The 20,279-nt window shown below is 38.3% G+C and overlaps 1 protein-coding gene and 1 long non-coding RNA gene across 3 annotated transcripts; both read right to left on the bottom strand.

The window, feature by feature from the left end:
* Window positions 1-4,465: 4,465 nt before the first annotated feature.
* LOC135612599 (uncharacterized) lies at window positions 4,466-11,372 on the bottom strand. Its single transcript, XR_010487012.1, has 2 exons — window positions 6,935-11,372; window positions 4,466-4,768 (listed from the first exon to the last, which is right to left on the bottom strand). It is a non-coding gene; the product is annotated as an uncharacterized LOC135612599 (long non-coding RNA).
* Window positions 11,373-14,446: 3,074 nt separating this feature from the next.
* On the bottom strand, window positions 14,447-19,692 carry LOC135612597 (uncharacterized). 2 transcript variants are annotated; one of them, XM_065109064.1, is made up of 2 exons: window positions 18,089-19,692; window positions 14,447-16,081 (listed from the first exon to the last, which is right to left on the bottom strand). In XM_065109064.1, the coding sequence occupies exon 2, from the start codon at window positions 15,520-15,522 to the stop codon at window positions 14,602-14,604; it is 921 nt and encodes a 306-aa protein (XP_064965136.1). In that variant the 5' UTR covers window positions 15,523-16,081; window positions 18,089-19,692; the 3' UTR covers window positions 14,447-14,601. The 2 variants fall into 2 exon arrangements, with proteins under 2 accessions (XP_064965136.1, XP_064965137.1); XM_065109065.1 differs by having other exon boundaries at window positions 15,895-16,081; window positions 18,089-19,680.
* Window positions 19,693-20,279: the final 587 nt, after the last annotated feature.

The raw sequence follows: 20,279 nt of genomic DNA, 5'->3' as shown, positions 1-20,279 counted from the left end.
CATATCAAGTGGTTTCATCATTAAAATATGAGATTTAATATTCTCCCCCTTTTCGATGATGACAACCAATTGATAACGGTGTTAAACTTAACTCCTAGAGTTTAAACAAACTCCCCTTATCAATATGCCATATTGATAGAACCTTGAATTCAAACTGAATTCAAGTCATTGCAATATTCATCATGAATACTTACAACGCGTCATCATGAACTTATGCATAAACTTATGCATAACATCATACTTCTCCCCCTTTGTCATCAACAAAAAGGAGAAGTTCCAACTCTAATGTGTTTGTAGTATTAATTCAACTTATTGCATGAAAAACATAATATCAAGTTTTATCATCATGCAGTTTTGAAGCTAAAAAATTTAGCAAGTGTTACATCATGCTTAGAACATTCAAGCTATCAAGTTTTAGATATGCATGTTTTATAGCATACAAGATAGCATTTTTGGTAATGTCCAAGATAGCAAGTTCTACATCATACAAGCTAGCAATGTTACAACATTTTAGAACATGCAAGCTAGCAATTCAGAGATGTTCAAGAAAGCAACTCTTGCTTCTAGAAATATACAAGTTTTACAATATACAAGCTAGCAAATTCAAAAATATGCAAGTTGGTGTTGAATCTCGAATTTTGATGATATAATCAATTGGTGGGTTAATTGATCTAATCCATATTATTGAGTTAAGTGTGCAGGATTAACTACGATAACCAGAAAATATAAAGCAAGGATTCCGGAGTCAAGTTCGATGGAAGTTTAAGAGTCCGAAGAATCGTCGGAGATGCTGCCAGAACCAACCGAGAAGAAATCGGGAACCTGTCGGAATTTTTGGAAGTTCGTCGAAGAGATTATCGGAGGTTCACGGAGATCACCGAGAAGGCTCGGCTACTCGTTAAAGTCATCACAAGTTCGGGAGCTTGATGGGAGTCCGTCGGAAGAAGTTCGTCGGAAAGCTCGCCGGAACAAGACTCGACGTTCGCGGTAGAAAACTTGTTTAGGATGTGTTTTGTTATGTAGTTCACTTGTAATTAGGATTAGGATTAAGAGATAATCCTATGTCCTGGTTAGGGGCCAACTAGGCCCAAAGTCCGATTTGGTTTGGGCTAAAATCAAGCCAAATCAGCGAACCGGAGAGCCAAGCGGTGGAACCGCCTGGCTGGGCGGTGACACCTCCTTGGTTGGGCGGTTGCATCGTCCAGCACCCGAGCACTGGGCGGTGGCACCTCCAGCATTCGGGAACCCTAAGAAAATTCAAATTTTGGAGCCCAAAATTTGAATCCTCTTGAGGCTTATAAATACCCCTCAAATCTCAGCTGAGAGTACAACTTTTGAGAAGCATTTGATTGAGAGAAAAGTCTTAGAAAGTCTTAGCAAGTCTTGGTTTCAATTTGCTAGAGAGTTCTCCTCCTTCTTTCTTATTGAAAATTTGTAAGAGGTTGAACTGCTTGTAAAAGGTTGTAAGAAGGGTGTTTACCCTTCCATTTCAAGAGATTTGCTAGTGGAAGGTGGGAGCCTCATCGAAGACGAGCCTCGCAAGTGGATATAGGTCATTTGACCGAACCACTCTAAAATCGACGTAATCTCTGGTTTGCATTTTAATATTGCCATTTACATTACTGCAAATCTTCTTACTGCTTTAGTTCCTTATTACCCTTGCTGCGCAACTTCAAGAATACGCCTTCAAGTTAAGCTTTTCAAGTTCCGTTCTTATCGTACGAAAGATTTTTCTAAAACCGAAGTTTTAATCCGCTGCACTAATTCACCCCCCCCTCTTAGTGCCGCTCCAATCCTAACAAGTGGTATCAGAGCGAGGTTATCTCTCATATTTGGTTTAATACCCAAGAGAGATGGCTTACTCCGGCATGCAAGAGGGTCATTCTATTGCATGACCACCTTTGTTTAATGGGTTGGATTACATATATTGGAAGACTCGCATGAGGATCTTCCTCATTTCTATGGACTTTGAGCTTTGGTCTATTGTCGAGAATGGATTTCAAAAATCTTCTCTTCCGATGAGCGAATGGAATGAATCGGAGAAGAAGGTTTTTGCTTTAAATGCAAAGGCTATGAATGTATTGTTTTGTGCATTAGATAAAAACGAATTTAATCGTGTTTCAATGTGTGATTCGGATTCTGATATTTGGAGAACTCTTGAGGTCACTCATGAATGCACTAGCCAAGTGAAAGAGTCGAAAATCAACATCCTTGTGCACTCTTACGAACTTTTCCGAATGAAACCAAGTGAGTCCATCGGAGACATGTACACCCGGTTTACGGATGTCATCAATGGACTCAAAGCTCTTGGTAAAGATTTTACTAACTTTGAATTAGTAACTAAAATCTTAAGATCCCTCCCTAAAAGTTGGGATCCAAAAGTTACGGCCATTCAAGAGGCCAAAGACCTTAAAGCATTCCCTCTTGAAGAGCTCATTGGGTCTCTAATGACCTACGAAATGACATGTCAAGCTCATGACGAGCTCGAGAACACCCTTCCAAAGAACAAGAAGGATATGGCACTCAAATCACAAGAAGACCACTTGAAAGGAACATCAAGTGATGAGGACAGTGACAATGACATTGCACTTTTGACTCAAAAATTTAAAAAATATTTAAGAAAGAACAAATTTAAAAATAATATAAAAAATAAATTTGAACAAAAGAAGGACCAAGTGATTTGCTATGAATGCAAAAAACCGGGACACTACAAGAACTATTGTCCTCAAGCCAAAAAGAGGACAACAAAGAAGAAGGTGCTCAAGGCAACATGGGATGATTCAAGCGCGTCCGAAGAAGAGGAGTCCAACACCGAGCAAGTTGCTCATTACGCGCTAATGGCTTTAGGAGAAGAGGTATGTGATTTACTTAATGAAGATTTATCTTTTGAAGAACTCTCTATCGCTTTTCATGAATTATTTGATGAATGTAGAACTGTTAGCAAGAACTTAAGTATCTTAAAGAAAGAGCATGCTTTGCTACAAGATAAGTTTGATAGTCTTCAAACTTCTCCATGCTCTAAGTGTGAGCATTTAGAAGCAATAAAAAACGAAAATTTGCTTCTTAAGGAAACCTTAAACAAGTTTAAGGTTGGTAGCAAAGGATTAGATATGATCCTTGCACACAAGGGTCACATCTCAAATAGAAATGGAATTGGATTTGTAAAATGATTACATCAAAATCCTACCACTTTCATAAAAGGACTTACATTATATGTTTCCTCTTATATGAAATGCAACTTCTGTTGCAAATCCGGACATATTGCCTACAAATGTCCATTTAGGAAAATTAGTTCACAAAAATTAATATGGGTTCCTAAAGGAACTATAAAGGATTCAAAAATAAATAACAAGGTTAGTGGGTCAATTTTTGAGGCATCCAAAATCAAATGGGTACCTAAAAATCATCCTCTTTTGTAGACAAACCCACAAGCTAGGAGCAAGAGATGGTATCTCGATAGTGGATGCTAAAGACATATGACTGGAGATCCATCTCATTTCTCTATGCTCACTAGCAAAGAAGAAGGGTACGTCACCTTTGGAGACAACAACAAAGGCAAAATCATTGGCAAGGGAACTTTTGGTAACAAATTTAGTCTTTCTATTGATAATGTTTTACTAGTTGATGGATTGAAACATAATCTCTTGAGTATTAGTCAACTATGCGATAAAGGTTATATCGTTAGATTTGAATCAAATATGTGCATTATTGAAAATCCAAATCATAACATGACTATGATTGCTTTAAAACAAAATAATGTCTATACCATCAATCTTGATGAACTAAGTAATGAAATGTGTTTCTCCGCCGTAAATGATGATGCTTGGCTTTGGCATAGGAGATTAGGTCATACAAGCATGAAAACAATATCTAAAATCTCATCTCAAGAACTAGTACGAGGGATTCCGAATATGAAGTTTATTAAGGATAAGGTATGCGATGCTTGTCAACTAGGCAAACAAATAAAAACAAGCTTCAAACCAAAAAATCAAATTAGCACCACTAGACCATTACAATTGATCCATTTGGATTTATTTGGACCAATTGATACAACAAGTCTAGGTGGAAGCAAATATGCTTTTGTGATTGTGGATGACTACTCTAGATACACTTGGACCTATTTCTTAGCTCACAAAAGTGATTGCTTCAAGTGTTTCTCTAAATTTTGTAAACTCACTCAAAACGAAAAAGGCTTCATGATTTCATCAATTCGGAGTGATCATGGTGGTGAATTCCAAAACCGTGACTTTCAAAATTTTTGCGAAGTTAATGGGTACAATCTGTCACGCCCCTCAAAATATCCATGATTTTTAAAATTTTTCATCACAGACCAATCCAGGATCCAAACTAACGTTTGAGGACACTGAAAAACATTCTATTCATATTCACATCCATAAAACCTGTGCAGTTTATAATCATATATCACATCACTCAAAAATTCACGTTTATGGCAACCCAAGCCAACTTGACAAACATGAACAATATTTATAAATCCACAAGCTAAATAATTTATACAATCAGAACTCCAACTATTCACCACAAGTTCATATCATAATAAATTAGGCTTAACATTCAGAAACTCCAAATAAGAGAGATCTCCTAACACTTTGACACAGTATATCAATTTCGGTTCATCGACAACATTTCATTACATACAAAACATACTTATACAACAATATCATAATAACCAACCAGACTTGCCCATCATTCTGAATAGCTATCCACTGCCTCAGCCCAAATCAAACATCTCGAAGAGTAACAAGCTGACCTGAAAGATTTATATAACAACGGAGTGAGCCAAAAACGGCTCAGCAAGTGACAAAGCATATTCAGAACAAAAGGAACGGATTCAAACGAGTAAGGTATCATAATGTAAGGCAGAATACAAGAATTCTCAAGGATACCATCTCAATAGATACCAAATCATACGTATCATGTCATTCATAACATATTTGATCCATAACGAATGGAGCATAGAGTAATTGAAGCATATCAATAGCAGATAGGACATTTCAGAACATATCAGTTCATAGCAAATGGAGCACAGAGTAATTGGAGCATATCAATGGCAGATAGGACATTTCGGAACATATCAGTTCATAGCAAATGGAGCACAGAGTAATTGGAGCATATCAATGGCAAATATGACATATAAGAACATATCAGTTCATAGCAAATGGAGCACAGCGTAATTGGAGCATATCAGAAGCAAAGGAAACATATCAAGCTTATCAATGGCATATAAAATGTTCCGAAGCATATCAACGGCATATGGAGCATTTCGAAACAAAATCATCAGGGAATGAAGCCTTTCAGAGCATATTGGTACACATATCGTACAAGAGCTCAAACGTCGTCCTTGACGTCGCAATCATATCAATCTTATCCAGAGTATGAACAGAAACAAACTCACCAAAACTCTGGATGTCATATCAAACACATAGAGGGTGTAGTGGGATCTCAGTCAGAATGTGATTCATCCATTTCTGAATGACCACCTGACAAAAGTCTCCCACGTCTGGGAGCTCCATCCACCCACGTCTAGGTGAAGTCAAAGGGGGCCGGCAGAGCATCGCAGGCTCTAAGCAATATCCCACAAAGCGGGACCCCACAAAGCGGGCAAATAAGCGCATACCAGAATATCCCACAAAGCGGGACCCCACAAAGCGGGCAAATCAGCGTATACCCTTTACCATTTCTGGCAAAGGTCCAGACAATCCCACACACCAGAGTACAAAAGGGCAGTTTCAACAACAAGTAGCATATGTCGGAAGCACACGCGGAACAACGAAGCGTACATGTGCCTTTACGAGTCAATCCGAAGTAAGCAATAATATTTCACAAGCATATTCAGATTTGAAAGGAATTGAAACCAAGGGCACATATGGAATCCAAGCAATCACATATAACTCAATTCAATAAGAAGATTTGATGAATTCAATGTCCAAAGGAATGAAACTGGAATAGGCACATATCGAAAGCAAATGCGGAACAATAGGATATACATGTGCCTATATGAGTCAATACGATATAGCATAAACGTTACACAACAGTTTTCAAGAATGCAATAACTTTAAGGACAAGAACATACAAGAATTCAAAGTAGTAATATAAAGCTCAATTGAATAAGAAAGCTAAAGGATATCAATTTCCAAAGGAATGAAACCAGAATATGAGAAATCGACCAAAGCTCGATTTCTGGCAGAATACAGAAGGCACATTGAACAAATGATTCAAACTATCAAACGTGCTCCAATTTACTCAGAAATAATCATTGGATAATACTTTCAGATAAGACATGCTTCATATGAATTGAACTGTCCAACAGAGAGAGTTACAAATAATTTGGTAAGCAAGTGTCGTAGAACAAAATCTTTGTTGGCAGAATTCCTAATGTCAGATTCAACAGATAGCTGGACAGGTGTTTGGATTCCAAAATCTTTCAATCCATATATCAAAGAAAGGTCTACGAGTCTAGTTTCCAATAAAATCAATTTTGAACAAATCAGAGTTTCCAACAAAGACTTATAGGCAGCTCGGTATCAAAAGGTCAGAATATCAAAAGTTGCACAGATTCGAATCGTTACGTCTAAACAGGAGATATATCAAATGCAAGGCTAGAACAATTCAGAGTTCCTCATATTCAAAGCAAATGTAGAGAAAAATGGCAGTGAGGAACGATCAAGATACTTGCAATAGGAAAGATTAGAGCAATTATAGGAGAAACGATCAGGGAACTTGCAATAAGACATATCAGAGCAATTATAGGAGAAACGATCAGGGAACTTGCAATAAGACATATCAGAGCAATTATAGGAGAAACGATCAGGGAACTTGCAATAAGACATATCAGAGCAATTATAGGAGAAACGATCAGGGAACTTGCAATAAGACATATCAGAGCAATTATAGGAGAAACGATCAGGGAACTTGCCTTTCAAATATTTTGATCTGAATATCCAAGGAAGGTGCCAGTCCAATCTTTCTACTTTTCCTCCGTGTCCTCTCTCTGTTTCGTTTTGTGCTCCCGTTTTCTTCCTTTCTTCGTAACTACATCACGTGTCGAACATCGAGGCACAGTCACCTGCTCTCTCTTACTCTCATTCCTTCTTTTTCTTTCCCAAACGCAGCTGCCACAGCCGCCGCCGCTGCCGCTGCCACAATCGCAACTGCGGTCACAACCGCAGCCCCCATCCACGGCACTATTTCCTTCTTCCCTTCTCTCGTTCCTATTGTTTCTCTTTCCCAAAAGCAGCTACTGCAGCTACTGCAGCCACCACCGCTGCCGCAGCTACCGCAGCCAACGTCGCAGCCGCAGCCGGAGTCGCAACCACGGCCGCAGCCACCACACTCGCAGCCTCTTCTTCCTCCCCTGCTCTATTTCCTCCTCCTCTTCCAGCTGCAGCTGCCACTGCCGCAGCTGCCACCCCTTCTCCTCTTCCTCTCTTCTTCCTCTCCTTCCCTTTCTCTTCTTCTTCCTTTCCTTCTCTTCTTTCCCAGCCACAGCTGCAGCTGCCATCGCCGCAGCCGCAGCCCCTTCTCCTCTTCCTCTCCTTCCCTTTCTCTTCTTCTTCCTTTCCTTTTTCTCTTCCTCTTTCCCTGCCACAGCTGCAGCTGCCACAACCGCAGCCGCAGCTACTTCTTTCCCTTCTCGTCTTCCTTCTCCTTCCTTTCTTCTTCTTCTCTCCCCGCTGCAACTGCTGTAGTCGCGGCCGCAGCCACGGTCGCAACCTCTCCCTCCTCCCCTGCTCATCTTCCTCTTCTTCTTCTCTTCCAGCTGCAGCTGCCATCGCCGCAGCTGCAGCCCCCTTCTTCTCCCCGACGAACAGCACCTCCTTTCCTCTGTTTCCTCCTGCAGGAAACAGAGGTGCCGCCTCTTCACCCGCTTCTACTTCTTCTCTTCTTCCTCACCATCTCTTCCTCTCCTTCTCTTCCAGCTGCAGCTGCCACCGCCGCAGCCGCAGCTCCTCCTTTCCCTTCTCTTCTTCCTCTCCTTCCTTTCTTCTTCTTCTCTTCTTCTCCTTCCTCCCCTTCTTCTCCCCGACGTCACACACACCCTCTCCTCTGTTTCCTCTGCAGGAAATAGAGGTATCACAACCTCTTCTCCTGCTTCCTCTTCCTCTTCTCTTCCTCTTCTTCTTCTTCTCCTCTTCGAACGCCCCACCTCTCCTCTGTTTCCACCTGCAGGAAACAGAGGTGCTGCAGCCCTAGCTGCTGCCACCTCTCGCTCCTCTCCCTCTTCCCTCTCTTTTCCCTCTTCTTCTCCTTCTTTTCTTCTCCTCTTCCCTTTTCCTCCCCAACCCCACACACCTCCTCGCTGCAGCCTTGCCGCAGCTATCATCCTCTCTTCTTCTTCTTCTTCTTCTGCTTCTTCTTCTTCTTCTTCTCTTCTCCCTCTTCTTCCTCTCTTCTTCTCCCCACGCCCCACAGCTTCTCGCTGCAGCCCTCGCTGCAGCCACCTCCTCTTCTTCTTCTTCTTCATCTTCTTCTCTTCTCCCTCTTCTTCCTCTCTTCTTCCTCTCTTCTTCCTCCTCTCTTCTTTTCCCTCTTCTTCTTCTTTTCTTCAACCACTCTCCTTCTTCTCCTCATGCCCCACCGCTCTCTCTGTTTCTGGAAAGAAACAGAGTGCGTGGGAGGCGGTGGGATAATACCGAATTTTCGGTTTTTCCTTTTCTTTTTTTTTTTCTTTTTGCAACTTAGCAGTTTAGTCCTTGTAATTTCTATATTTACATATAGGTCCCCCAATTTACATATAAATCCTTATTAATACATTTTTAAAAGTAGGGGATATTACACTCTCCCCCCCTTAAAAGAAAATTTAGTCCTCTAAATTGGTCATAGCTCAATCGATGAAAAGATGAGGATTATGATTTCTTTATTTCCTCCTCCTACTCTTAAATAATTTCATCAATTCAATACAATTACACAATTTTCCAAGAGTGACCGAAATATTCTCCTTCTTGATTCTCAATAGATGGTAAACCCGACCTTCAATCAATCTTTCAAAAATACTTGCGCACCCTGTAATTAATCAAGCAAATCGTTACTTCAAAAAATACTCGTTTTTGATGATCACCTGATTCAACTATGCATAATCAATACAAAGCCTCCATGTTCCATCCATCTTTTTAACTAACACCAGAGCACCCCATGATAAAATATTAAGCCAAATAAAATCCTCATTTAATAATCGTTGTAGTTGTTTTTCTAATTCCACTTACTCAAATGATATCATTCTGCAGAGAGGCTTAGATATAGGGATTGTCCCAAGGACCAAATCAAAAGCAAAATCACATTTGGAGGTAATCCAGGCAAGTCATCTTGGGATATATTAGGCAAGGAGATAAAATCATATCCAATACTTTCAAATAAAAGATGGGCTGATCAAATATGCAAAAAGTGATCCTTTGTTATATACCAATCCATACTGGTATGATAGGAAGATAGTCAATCCATAACAAGTATGATATCAAAACTCCAAATCTTTAGGAGAACTAAATCAGCAAAAGTTCAAGTTCTCCAATAAAAATCAGACAAGAGGACCAGATTCAAGTTCGTTATCAAAAAAATCTCCAATGATTGTATTTACATATAGCTCATATTGCAATGGTCTAGGTTTCATACCCAAGTGATAAGCAAAATATTACGAATCAAATCGTAGATAGGACCCATGGTCAAACAAATATTTACATTCTTTCATAATCATGCATAATACCTTCGATCACTAATTCAGAAGTTTTAGAATCATATTCAGTGATAGCATACACTCTGATATGGGCAGATTATTTATGAGGCAGTGACTCTTTCTTTTTGTTCAAAGGGTTAAGGCTTTCATCGTTCGGTTGGCGGCAGCCAACCTCCCTCTTTTTTCTTTCTTCTCTTATAAGCTTTCTATTTCTTTTTTCTTTAATATTTCTTTTATTCTTTGTCTTTACTAATTCTCTTCTTACTTTTCAAGTAAGCAGAGAATTGGAGGTAACCCTACGGGTTACCGACAATTCGACCCGATAGGACTATATTAGGGACCGACCGGAATGAGTGGCCCTAGGAGGGCCACGAATGGAGGGAGATAAGGGCGAACGAAGTGAGTGGACCGGAATGAGTGCCGTCTTTTATTTTATGATCCAACTTTCTACAAACAAAATATACTCCAATCATCCGAAAACACAAATTTGTTTCATAATTTAACTTATAATTCACACATGATTGAGTCTTTTATGATGACCTCCAATTTCAAATCCAAATGTCTTGATCCTCTTGTTGTTACTTACTGATTCATTTCCAATCATATTTTTATTGGTAAACTTGTTCTTGTCATTCTTGCCATTGATCTTCAAAAATTCTTTTCATTGTTGCCGTCAATAATAAGTCTTTACTTCCAATATAACGTAGCAAAAGAAATCTTTTGATCATTAGAACAATTTTGTATATCAAATATCTTCTCCATTTGCATCATCCATTTTTCTACCACCAATGAAATTAGGTCCACCATAATTCCGCTGCGCCACTCTGATTCAATATCCCCAAACAATCATTTCATTCCCCTTAATTAATCAGAAACAATGAAATAGGAGGACCAAATGTCCTCATCATCCCAGATTCCTAAAATACATCAAAGAAAATTTCCACCAATCACTATAGTTCATTAGACCTCAATATATTTTGCACGTCAACATATCAAATATTTCAGTAATCCTCAAGCAATGCTCTGATACCACCTCTGTCACGCCCCTCAAAATATCCATGATTTTTAAAATTTTTCATCACAGACCAATCCAGGATCCAAACTAACGTTTGAGGACACTAAAAAACATTCTATTCATATTCACATCCATAAAACCTGTGCAGGTTATAATCATATATCACATCACTCAAAAATTCACGTTTATGGCAACCCAAGCCAACTTGACAAACATGAACAATATTTATAAATCCACAAGCTAAATAATTTATACAATCAGAACTCCAACTATTCACCACAAGTTCATATCATAATAAATTAGGCTTAACATTCAGAAACTCCAAATAAGAGAGATCTCCTAACACTTTGACACAGTATATCAATTTCGGTTCATCCGATTCTTGTTAATCCTGCACACACAAGCAAACACTCTACTCCGATCTAGACAATTATTATAACGCAAATTGACATTCTGTTGCCCGGCACGTCATTGGTTGGCGCTTCATCCGATTCTTCGGTGCATCGTCCTCTCTTGCAGCTTGTTGCCCAATCGGCGGTTGACCTCCGCAACCCCGATATCCTTGGCGCAATTTCGCTCTCCTTGGCCCGATGCCCGACGCCCGAAGCCTTCTGCCATCCAATATCCTGACGTGATCTCCTCCGACGCAACGTCAATTCCTCCTGCGTTAATTGTCTAATCCTGATCGAGTAGACCTGTATCACTCAAAATGTAGTCAAACATTTAAACACAATCAATTAGTTTCATCATCAAAATCCGAGATTCAACAATCTCCCCCTTTTTGATGATGACAACTAATTGATGACTAACGGAGTTAACCTTAACTCCCCGGAGTTTAACTAAACTCCCCCTATCAATATGCCATTGATAGAACACTTGGATTATCCCAAATCCAAGTAACATTCATCACATGTTATGAAAAACATTTAAACTATCATGCAAATATATAAAATATTTAATTCAATGCATGAAGTCATCAATATACTTCTCCCCCTATGTCATCAACAAAAAGGAGAAGTAGCTACTCTTATGTGTTTATTATATGGGTTCAAACCATTGCATGAAAAACATAATATTAAATTTTTATCATCATGCAATTTTGAAGATAGAAAATTTAGCAAGTAATGCATCATGCTTGGGACATTCAAGCTATCAAGTTTTAGATATACAAGTTTTACAGCATATAAGATAGCACTTTTGGTAATGTTCAAGATAGCAAGTTCTACATCATGCAAGCTAGCAATATTGAGATGTTCAAGAAAGCAACTCTTGCTTCTTGAAATATGCAAATTGTAAGCTAGCAAATTTTTGCTTCCTTTGCAATGTTTGAGCTAGCAATTTTGCTTCCGTTGCAAAGTGCAAGTTAGTATGTTTTGCATCTTGAGATAAACAAGATTGTATTTTTGGTATGCAAATTTATAGTATACAAGCTATCAACTTTTGCACATAAAAAGTTAGCAAAATTTTACATCTTTTGAGATGTGCAAGATGGACTATTTTGCCTCTTTTCAAATTGTGCAAGCTAGCAAATTTGCTATCTAGCAAGTTTTGCTCCCCCTTTGTCAGTGTCAAATAGAAGGGAATAACAATACAATCATGTAATTCATTTCTCTTTACTATAATATTCAAATCATGATAAGGGTAAATAATAAAGATGAAAAATGAATGTCAAAAGACATATAACATTTTTGACAAATTTCTTCTTTTGTAGATAGAAAACATGATAGGAAACAATCTTGATTCAAAAAGAAAACTCAAGTTATAAATTATCAAGATGTCAAGTAGCATGTCATGGTTTACAAAAACAAGTTTCTTGCTAGTTAATAGCAAAAAGAATCTCAATTCATGCATATAAAATCTTATGATTCACATAGAACATCTCCTCTTTTATAAAACGAGAGAATCATGATGAAGAATCTTGATTTACATAGAGTTTCAAAATATAATTATCAATATCATGAATACTAAAAGACCATGAAAATTTTGATAAATATCCTTTTAAATAGAAAACAAACTTGATTCATTCAATAGAAAATTGTGAGAAATCAAGATCATGATTTCAATAAAATCCATTAAATTCAAATCATTTTCATAATCTATGAGATTCATAAAAATAATACAAATAGATTCATCAAAATCAATAATATAGAAAAAAATAATTTTCAAGAAGAAAAATGTTCTTCTCTTTTAGTTGCTTCAATTCATGTAATTTATTTCATTCAAGCATGCCTCCCTTTTTTTTTATGTCAAATAAAAACATGTATCATGTTTAAAACCGAAAGTGCTAGATTTATTATGACAAGGATCAATAAGGCACTTTCATTATGGTAAAAAGAAAATCGATAATCTGTAAATTACAAGATTCATTATGCATAATTTTAAAAATCTTATGCATAGAACAAAATCATCAATCATGATATCAAGACATTTATCATTTAAAGCATTCATGATTCACATCATATGCAATACATCACATATATTATCATAATAAAAGGCATAAGTATTGCATGCATCATTCCAAATTATAAATATTTCAAATCATAATGGTATTAATTTGTCAAATTGCATCCTACCATGCATGATCATAACTTTTCATTTGTATGCATCAAAATAATCTCAAGAGTATTTCATGCATGATTTTATATCACCAAAAAAGGAATATCAAGAAGAAAATAATTGGTGATGCGATAAACATTTCATGAATTTAAGGAATTACATAAAAATTTTATCATGAAGGATTAGAACATGTGAATACTAGAAGACATGATTTCTTTTTGAAAAACCTACTCATTAATAATCAAAAGAAAATCTTAGGAGATCGATTAATGAAAAATCTTGATTCATAATAAATCTTCATTTGTAAATATCACGGAATCAAGATCATGATTTTAGATAAAACTCATTCAAATTCAAATCGTCTAAATCATCAAAATCTCAACATTTCTTTCAAGAGATTCAAAATGACATAAATAATTTTATTGGTCTCTTAGGTATAAATCAATAAGATAGAGAAAAAGAAAATTTTCAATAAAAAATCTTTCCTCCTTTTGTTTCAACTTATTGATTGATTCCATGCATGCATCTCCTTTTCTTTCAAATCCATGCATCATCGTTTTAAAACAAAAAAAAATCAAAGATCATCAAGATAAAAAAGTGCAACACATAATTCCAAAAAAAAATGATTTCAACTCATTACTTCAAGTCAAATCAATATCATGATTTTGATATAACTCATTTGTAATTCAAATCATCAAACCAAAATCATTTTCAAGGGATTCATATAAATCAACAAGATAGAGAAAAATAATTTTCAAGAACAATGCTTTTCTCTTTTTAGTTATTTAAATTCATGTCATTTATGCTAGATAAAAATGTGCATCAACATTTAGGATCGAAAAATGAATTTTGTCATAAAAACCATCAAGACCAAAAAATCATCATGTATAACTTTACAATCTCATGCATAAAATCATCAAATCATAGCATCAAAACTTTCAATAGTTTCATTACAACATCAAGTAAGGTTTTATTGAACATAATTTTGAATGATTCTTATAGATATTTAAAATTTCTTTAGTTTTACTTTATATGATTGACTTTATATTAGCATGCTTCAAATTTTTGTTCTTATGTCAAAACTATACATCATGTTTGAAAACCAAAGATAAGGTTCATAAAAAAAATCATAAAACCTTCCATTCAAAAGTCATGCATCGACATTGAAAATCAATATGGAAATCGTCAAAGTACAAATTCTTGCTTCTCAAGCACATATATAAGATTAATCTTACTAGGTGTATAAGCATTATATTTATATCTAACATTTTATTGCATTAACATAACACAAGCAATTTTCAAGAAAATTAATCCTAAACTAAATTAAAAATAACTCAAGAAAGTATTATGTAATTTCGAAATGAATTAGTGGGATTTTGATTACCTCATTGTTGAAAGAGGGTGAGGCATAGTTTGCCACCTCGCCTTTCTTGATTTTCTCCTCGTCTTCGGAAGAGCTCAATTCATCCCAACTTTTGTTCTTCTTGCGTTCAAAGCAAGTAGTTCCATTCTTTTTGCTTTTTAATTTTTGTTTCATTTGTAGTTTAAGTTCACCATCACTTGAGCTTATGCTCGAGTGGTATTCATGTGTTCTATGTCCCAAATCCTTCCTATCATTTGGAAGGTTGTTCTCGAGTTTCTTTTTTTCCACATTGTTCATTTCGTAGGTCATTAGAGACCCAATAAGTTCTTCGAGAGGGAATGTTTTAAGGTCCTTGGCCTCTTGAATGGCCGTAACTTTTGGATCCCAACTTTTTGGAAGGGATCTTAAGATTTTAGTGACTAGTTCAAAATTAGAAAAACTTTTACCAAGAGCTTTGAGTCCATTGATGACATCCGTGAACCGGGTGTACATGTCTCCGATGGACTCACTTGGTTTCATCCGGAAAAGTTCATAAGAATGCACAAGAATATTGATTTTGGACTCTTTCACTCGGCTAGTGCCTTCATGAGTGACCTCTAGAGTTCTCCAAATATCAAAAGCCGAGTCACACATCGAAACGCGATTAAATTCACTTTTGTCAAGTGCACAATATAAGGCATTCATAGCCTTTGCATTTAAAGAAAACATCTTCTTCTCCAAATCATTCCAATGGTTCATTGGGAGAGAAGACATTTCAAATCCATTTTCGACTATGTCCCATAAATTCAAATCCAAAGAAAGTAAGAAAACTCTCATTCGAGTTTTCCAACAAGTGTAGTCCGTCCCATTGAAAAAGGGAGGACGAATGAGAGAGTGACCCTCTTGAAAGCCATAAAGAGCCATTTCTATTTGGGTGTTAAACCAAAGTAGAAAACCGTGGCTCTGATACCACTTGTTAGGATCGGAGCGGCACTAAGAGGGGGGGGTGAATTAGTGCAGCGGATTAAAACTTCGGTTTTAGTAAAATCTTTCGTACGTTAAGAATGAAACTTGAGAAATTTAACTTGAAGGCGTATTCTTAAAGTTGCGCAGCAAGAGTAATAAGGAACTAAAGCAGTAAGAAGATTTGCAGTAATGTAAATGACAATAATAAAAAGCAAACCAGAGATTACGCCGATTTTTAGAGTGGTTCGGTCAAATGTGACTCCGGTATTCTCGCTTTGTGTTTTTTTGATTATCGTAGTTAATCCTGCACACTTAACTCAATAATATGGATTAGATCAATTAACCCACCAATTGATTATATCATCAAAATCCGAGATTCAACATCGACAACATTTCATTACATACAAAACATACTTATACAACAATATCATAATAACCAACCAGACTTGCCCATCATTCTGAATAGCTATCCACTGCCTCAGCCCAAATCAAACATCTCGAAGAGTAACAAGCTGACCTGAAAGATTTATATAACAACGGAGTGAGCCAAAAACGGCTCAGCAAGTGACAAAGCATATTCAGAACAAAAGGAACGGATTCAAACGAGTAAGGTATCATAATGTAAGGCAGAATACAAGAATTCTCAAGGATACCATCTCAATAGATACCAAATCATACGTATCATGTCATTCATAACATATTTGATCCATAACGAATGGAGTATAGAGTAATTGAAGCATATCAATAGCAGATAGGACATTTCAGAACATATCAGTTCATAGCAAATGGAGCACAGAGTAATTGGAGCATATCAATGGCAGATAGGACATTTCGGAACATATCAGTTCATAGCAAATGGAGCACAGAGTAATTGGAGCATATCAATGGCAAATAGGACATATAAGAACATATCAGTTCATAGCAAATGGAGCACAGCGTAATTGGAGCATATCAGAAGCAAAGGAAACATATCAAGCTTATCAATGGCATATAAAATGTTCCGAAGCATATCAACGGCATATGGAACATTTCGAAACAAAATCATCAGGGAATGAAGCCTTTCAGAGCATATTAGTACACATATCGTACAAGAGCTCAAACGTCGTCCTTGACGTTGCAATCATATCAATCTTATCCAGAGTATGAACAGAAACAAACTCACCAAAACTCTGGATGTCATATCAAACACATAGAGGGTGTAGTGGGATCTCAGTCAGAATGTGATTCATCCATTTCTGAATGACCACCTGACAAAAGTCTCCCACGTCTGGGAGCTCCATCCACCCACGTCTAGGTGAAGTCAAAGGGGGCCGGCAGAGCATCGCAGGCTCTAAGCAATATCCCACAAAGCGGGACCCCACAAAGCGGGCAAATAAGCGCATACCAGAATATCCCACAAAGCGGGCAAATCAGCGCATACCCTTTACCATTTCTGGCAAAGGTCCAGACAATCCCACACACCAGAGTACAAAAGGGCAGTTTCAACAACAAGTAGCATATGTCGGAAGCACACGTGGAACAACGAAGCGTACATGTGCCTTTACGAGTCAATCCGAAGTAAGCAATAATATTTCACAAGCATATTCAGATTTGAAAGGAATTGAAACCAAGGGCACATATGGAATCCAAGCAATCACATATAACTCAATTCAATAAGAAGATTTGATGAATTCAATGTCCAAAGGAATGAAACTGGAATAGGCACATATCGAAAGCAAATGCGGAACAATAAGATATACATGTGCCTATATGAGTCAATACGATATAGCATAAACGTTACACAACAGTTTTCAAGAATGCAATAACTTTAAGGACAAGAACATACAAGAATTCAAAGCAGTAATATAAAGCTCAATTGAATAAGAAAGCTAAAGGATATCAATTTCCAAAGGAATGAAACCAGAATATGAGAAATCGACCAAAGCTCGATTTCTGGCAGAATACAGAAGGCACATTGAACAAATGATTCAAACTATCAAACGTGCTCCAATTTACTCAGAAATAATCATTGGATAATACTTTCAGATAAGACATGCTTCATATGAATTGAACTGTCCAACAGAGAGAGTTACAAATAATTTGGTAAGCAAGTGTCGTAGAACAAAATCTCTGTTGGCAGAATTCCTAATGTCAGATTCAACAGATAGCTGGACAGGTGTTTGGATTCCAAAATCTTTCAATCCATATATCAAAGAAAGGTCTTCGAGTCTAGTTTCCAATGAAATCAATTTTGAACAAATCAGGGTTTCCAACAAAGACTTATAGGCAACTCGGTATCAAAAGGTCAGAATATCAGAAGTTGCACAGATTCGAATCGTTACGTCTAAACAGGAGATATATCAAATGCAAGGCTAGAACAATTCAGAGTTCCTCATATTCAAAGCAAATGTAGAGAAAAATGGCAGTGAGGAACGATCAAGATACTTGCAATATGAAAGATTAGAGCAATTATAGGAGAAACGATCAGGGAACTTGCAATAAGACATATCAGAGCAATTATAGGAGAAACGATCAGGTAACTTGCCTTTCAAATATTTTGATCTGAATATCTAAGGAAGGTGCCAGTCCAATCTTTCTACTTTTCCTCCGTGTCCTCTCTCTGTTTCGTTTTGTGCTCCCGTTTTCTTCCTTTCTTCGTAACTACATCACGTGTCGAACATCGAGGCACAGTCACCTGCTCTGTCTTACTCTCATTCCTTCTTTTTCTTTCCCAAACGCAGCTGCCACAGCCGCCGCCGCTGCCGCTGCCACAATCGCAACTGCGGTCACAACCGCAGCCCCCATCCACTGCACTATTTCCTTCTTCCCTTCTCTCATTCCTACTCTTTCTCTTTCCCAAAAGCAGCTACTGCAGCTACTGCAGCCACCACCGCTGCCGCAGCTACCGCAGCCAACGTCGCAGCCGCAGCCGGAGTCGCAGCCACGGCGCAGCCTCTTCTTCCTCCCCTGCTCTATTTCCTCCTCCTCTTCCAGCTGCAGCTGCCACTGCCGCAGCTGCCACCCCTTCTCCTCTTCCTCTCTTCTTCCTCTCCTTCCCTTTCTCTTCTTCTTCCTTTCCTTCTCTTCTTTCCCAGCCACAGCTGCAGCTGCCATCGCCGCAGCCGCAGCCCCTTCTCCTCTTCCTCTCTTCTTCCTCTCCTTCCCTTTCTCTTCTTCTTCCTTTCCTTTTTCTCTTCCTCTTTCCCTGCGACAGCTGCAGCTGCCACAACCGCAGCCGCAGCTACTTCTTTCCCTTCTCCTCTTCCTTCTCCTTCCTTTCTTCTTCTTCTCTCCCCGCTGCAACTGCTGCAGTCGCGGCCGCAGCCACGGCCGCAACCTCTCCCTCCTCCCCTGCTCATCTTCCTCTTCTTCTTCTCTTCCAGCTGCAGCTGCCATCGCCGCAGCTGCAGCCCCCTTCTTCTCCCCGACGAACAGCACCTCCTTTCCTCTGTTTCCTCCTGCAGGAAACAGAGGTGCCGCCTCTTCACCCGCTTCTACTTCTTCTCTTCTTCCTCACCATCTCTTCCTCTCCTTCTCTTCCAGCTGCAGCTGCCACCGCCGCAGCCGCAGCTCCTCCTTTCCCTTCTCTTCTTCCTCTCCTTCCTTTCTTCTTCTTCTCTTCTTCTCCTTCCTCCCCTTCTTCTCCCCGACGTCACACACACCCTCTCCTCTGTTTCCTCTGCAGGAAACAGAGGTATCACAACCTCTTCTCCTGCTTCCTCTTCCTCTTCTCTTCCTCTTCTTCTTCTTCTCCTCTTCGAACGCCCCACCTCTCCTCTGTTTCCACCTGCAGGAAACAGAGGTGCTGCAGCCCTAGCTGCTGCCACCTCTCGCTCCTCTCCCTCTTCCCTCTCTTTTCCCTCTTCTTCTCCTTCTTTTCTTCTCCTCTTCCCTTTTCCTCCCCAACCCCACACACCTCCTCGCTGCAGCCTTGCCGCAGCTATCATCCTCTCTTCTTCTTTTCTTCTTCTGCTTCTTCTTCTTCTTCTTCTCTTCTCCCTCTTCTTCCTCTCTTCTTCTCCCCACGCCCCACAGCTTCTCGCTGCAGCCCTCGCTGCAGCCACCTCCTCTTCTTCTTCTTCTTCATCTTCTTCTCTTCTTCCTCCTCTCTTCTTTTCCCTCTTCTTCTTTCTTTTCTTCAACCACTCTCCTTCTTCTCCTCATGCCCCACCGCTCTCTCTGTTTCTGGAAGGCGGTGGGATAATACCGAATTTTCGATTTTTCCTTTTCTTTTTTATATAGGTGGGATAATACCGTGGGAGGCGGTGGGATAAACTTAGCAGTTTAGTCCTTGTAATTTCTATATTTACATATAGGTCCCCCAATTTACATATAAATCCTTATTAATACATTTTTAAAAGTAGGGGATATTACACAATCACAACTTCTCAACTCCAAGAAATCCTCAACAAAATGGAGTAGTTGAAAGGAAAAATAAAAACCTACAAGAAATGACAAGAACTATGTTAAATGAACATAGTTTTCCCAAATATTTTTGGGCCGAAGCCGTAAATACGGCTTGTTACATCATCAATAGAGTCCTAATAAGACCATCTCTATCAAAAACTCCCTATGAATTATGGAATAACAAAAAACCAAACATTTCTTATTTTAAAGTTGTTGGTTGTAAATGCTTCATTTTAAATGAAAAGGATGCCCTAGGTAAATTTGATGCTAAATTCGATGAAGGCATTTTTCTTGGTTACTCCTCCGTTTCTAAGGCCTTTCGTGTCTTT

The sequence above is a fragment of the Musa acuminata genome, chromosome BXJ2-5, assembly GCF_036884655.1.
Source record: "Musa acuminata AAA Group cultivar baxijiao chromosome BXJ2-5, Cavendish_Baxijiao_AAA, whole genome shotgun sequence".
NCBI lineage: Eukaryota > Viridiplantae > Streptophyta > Magnoliopsida > Zingiberales > Musaceae > Musa > Musa acuminata.
This window is presented reverse-complemented; position numbering and strand designations above follow the sequence as displayed.

What these genes read in the sequence shown, in the direction of transcription:
- LOC135612597 (XM_065109064.1), bottom strand. Translation starts at nt 15,522, where the DNA reads ATGGCTCTTTATGGCTTTCAAGAGGGTCACTCTCTCATTCGTCCTCCC.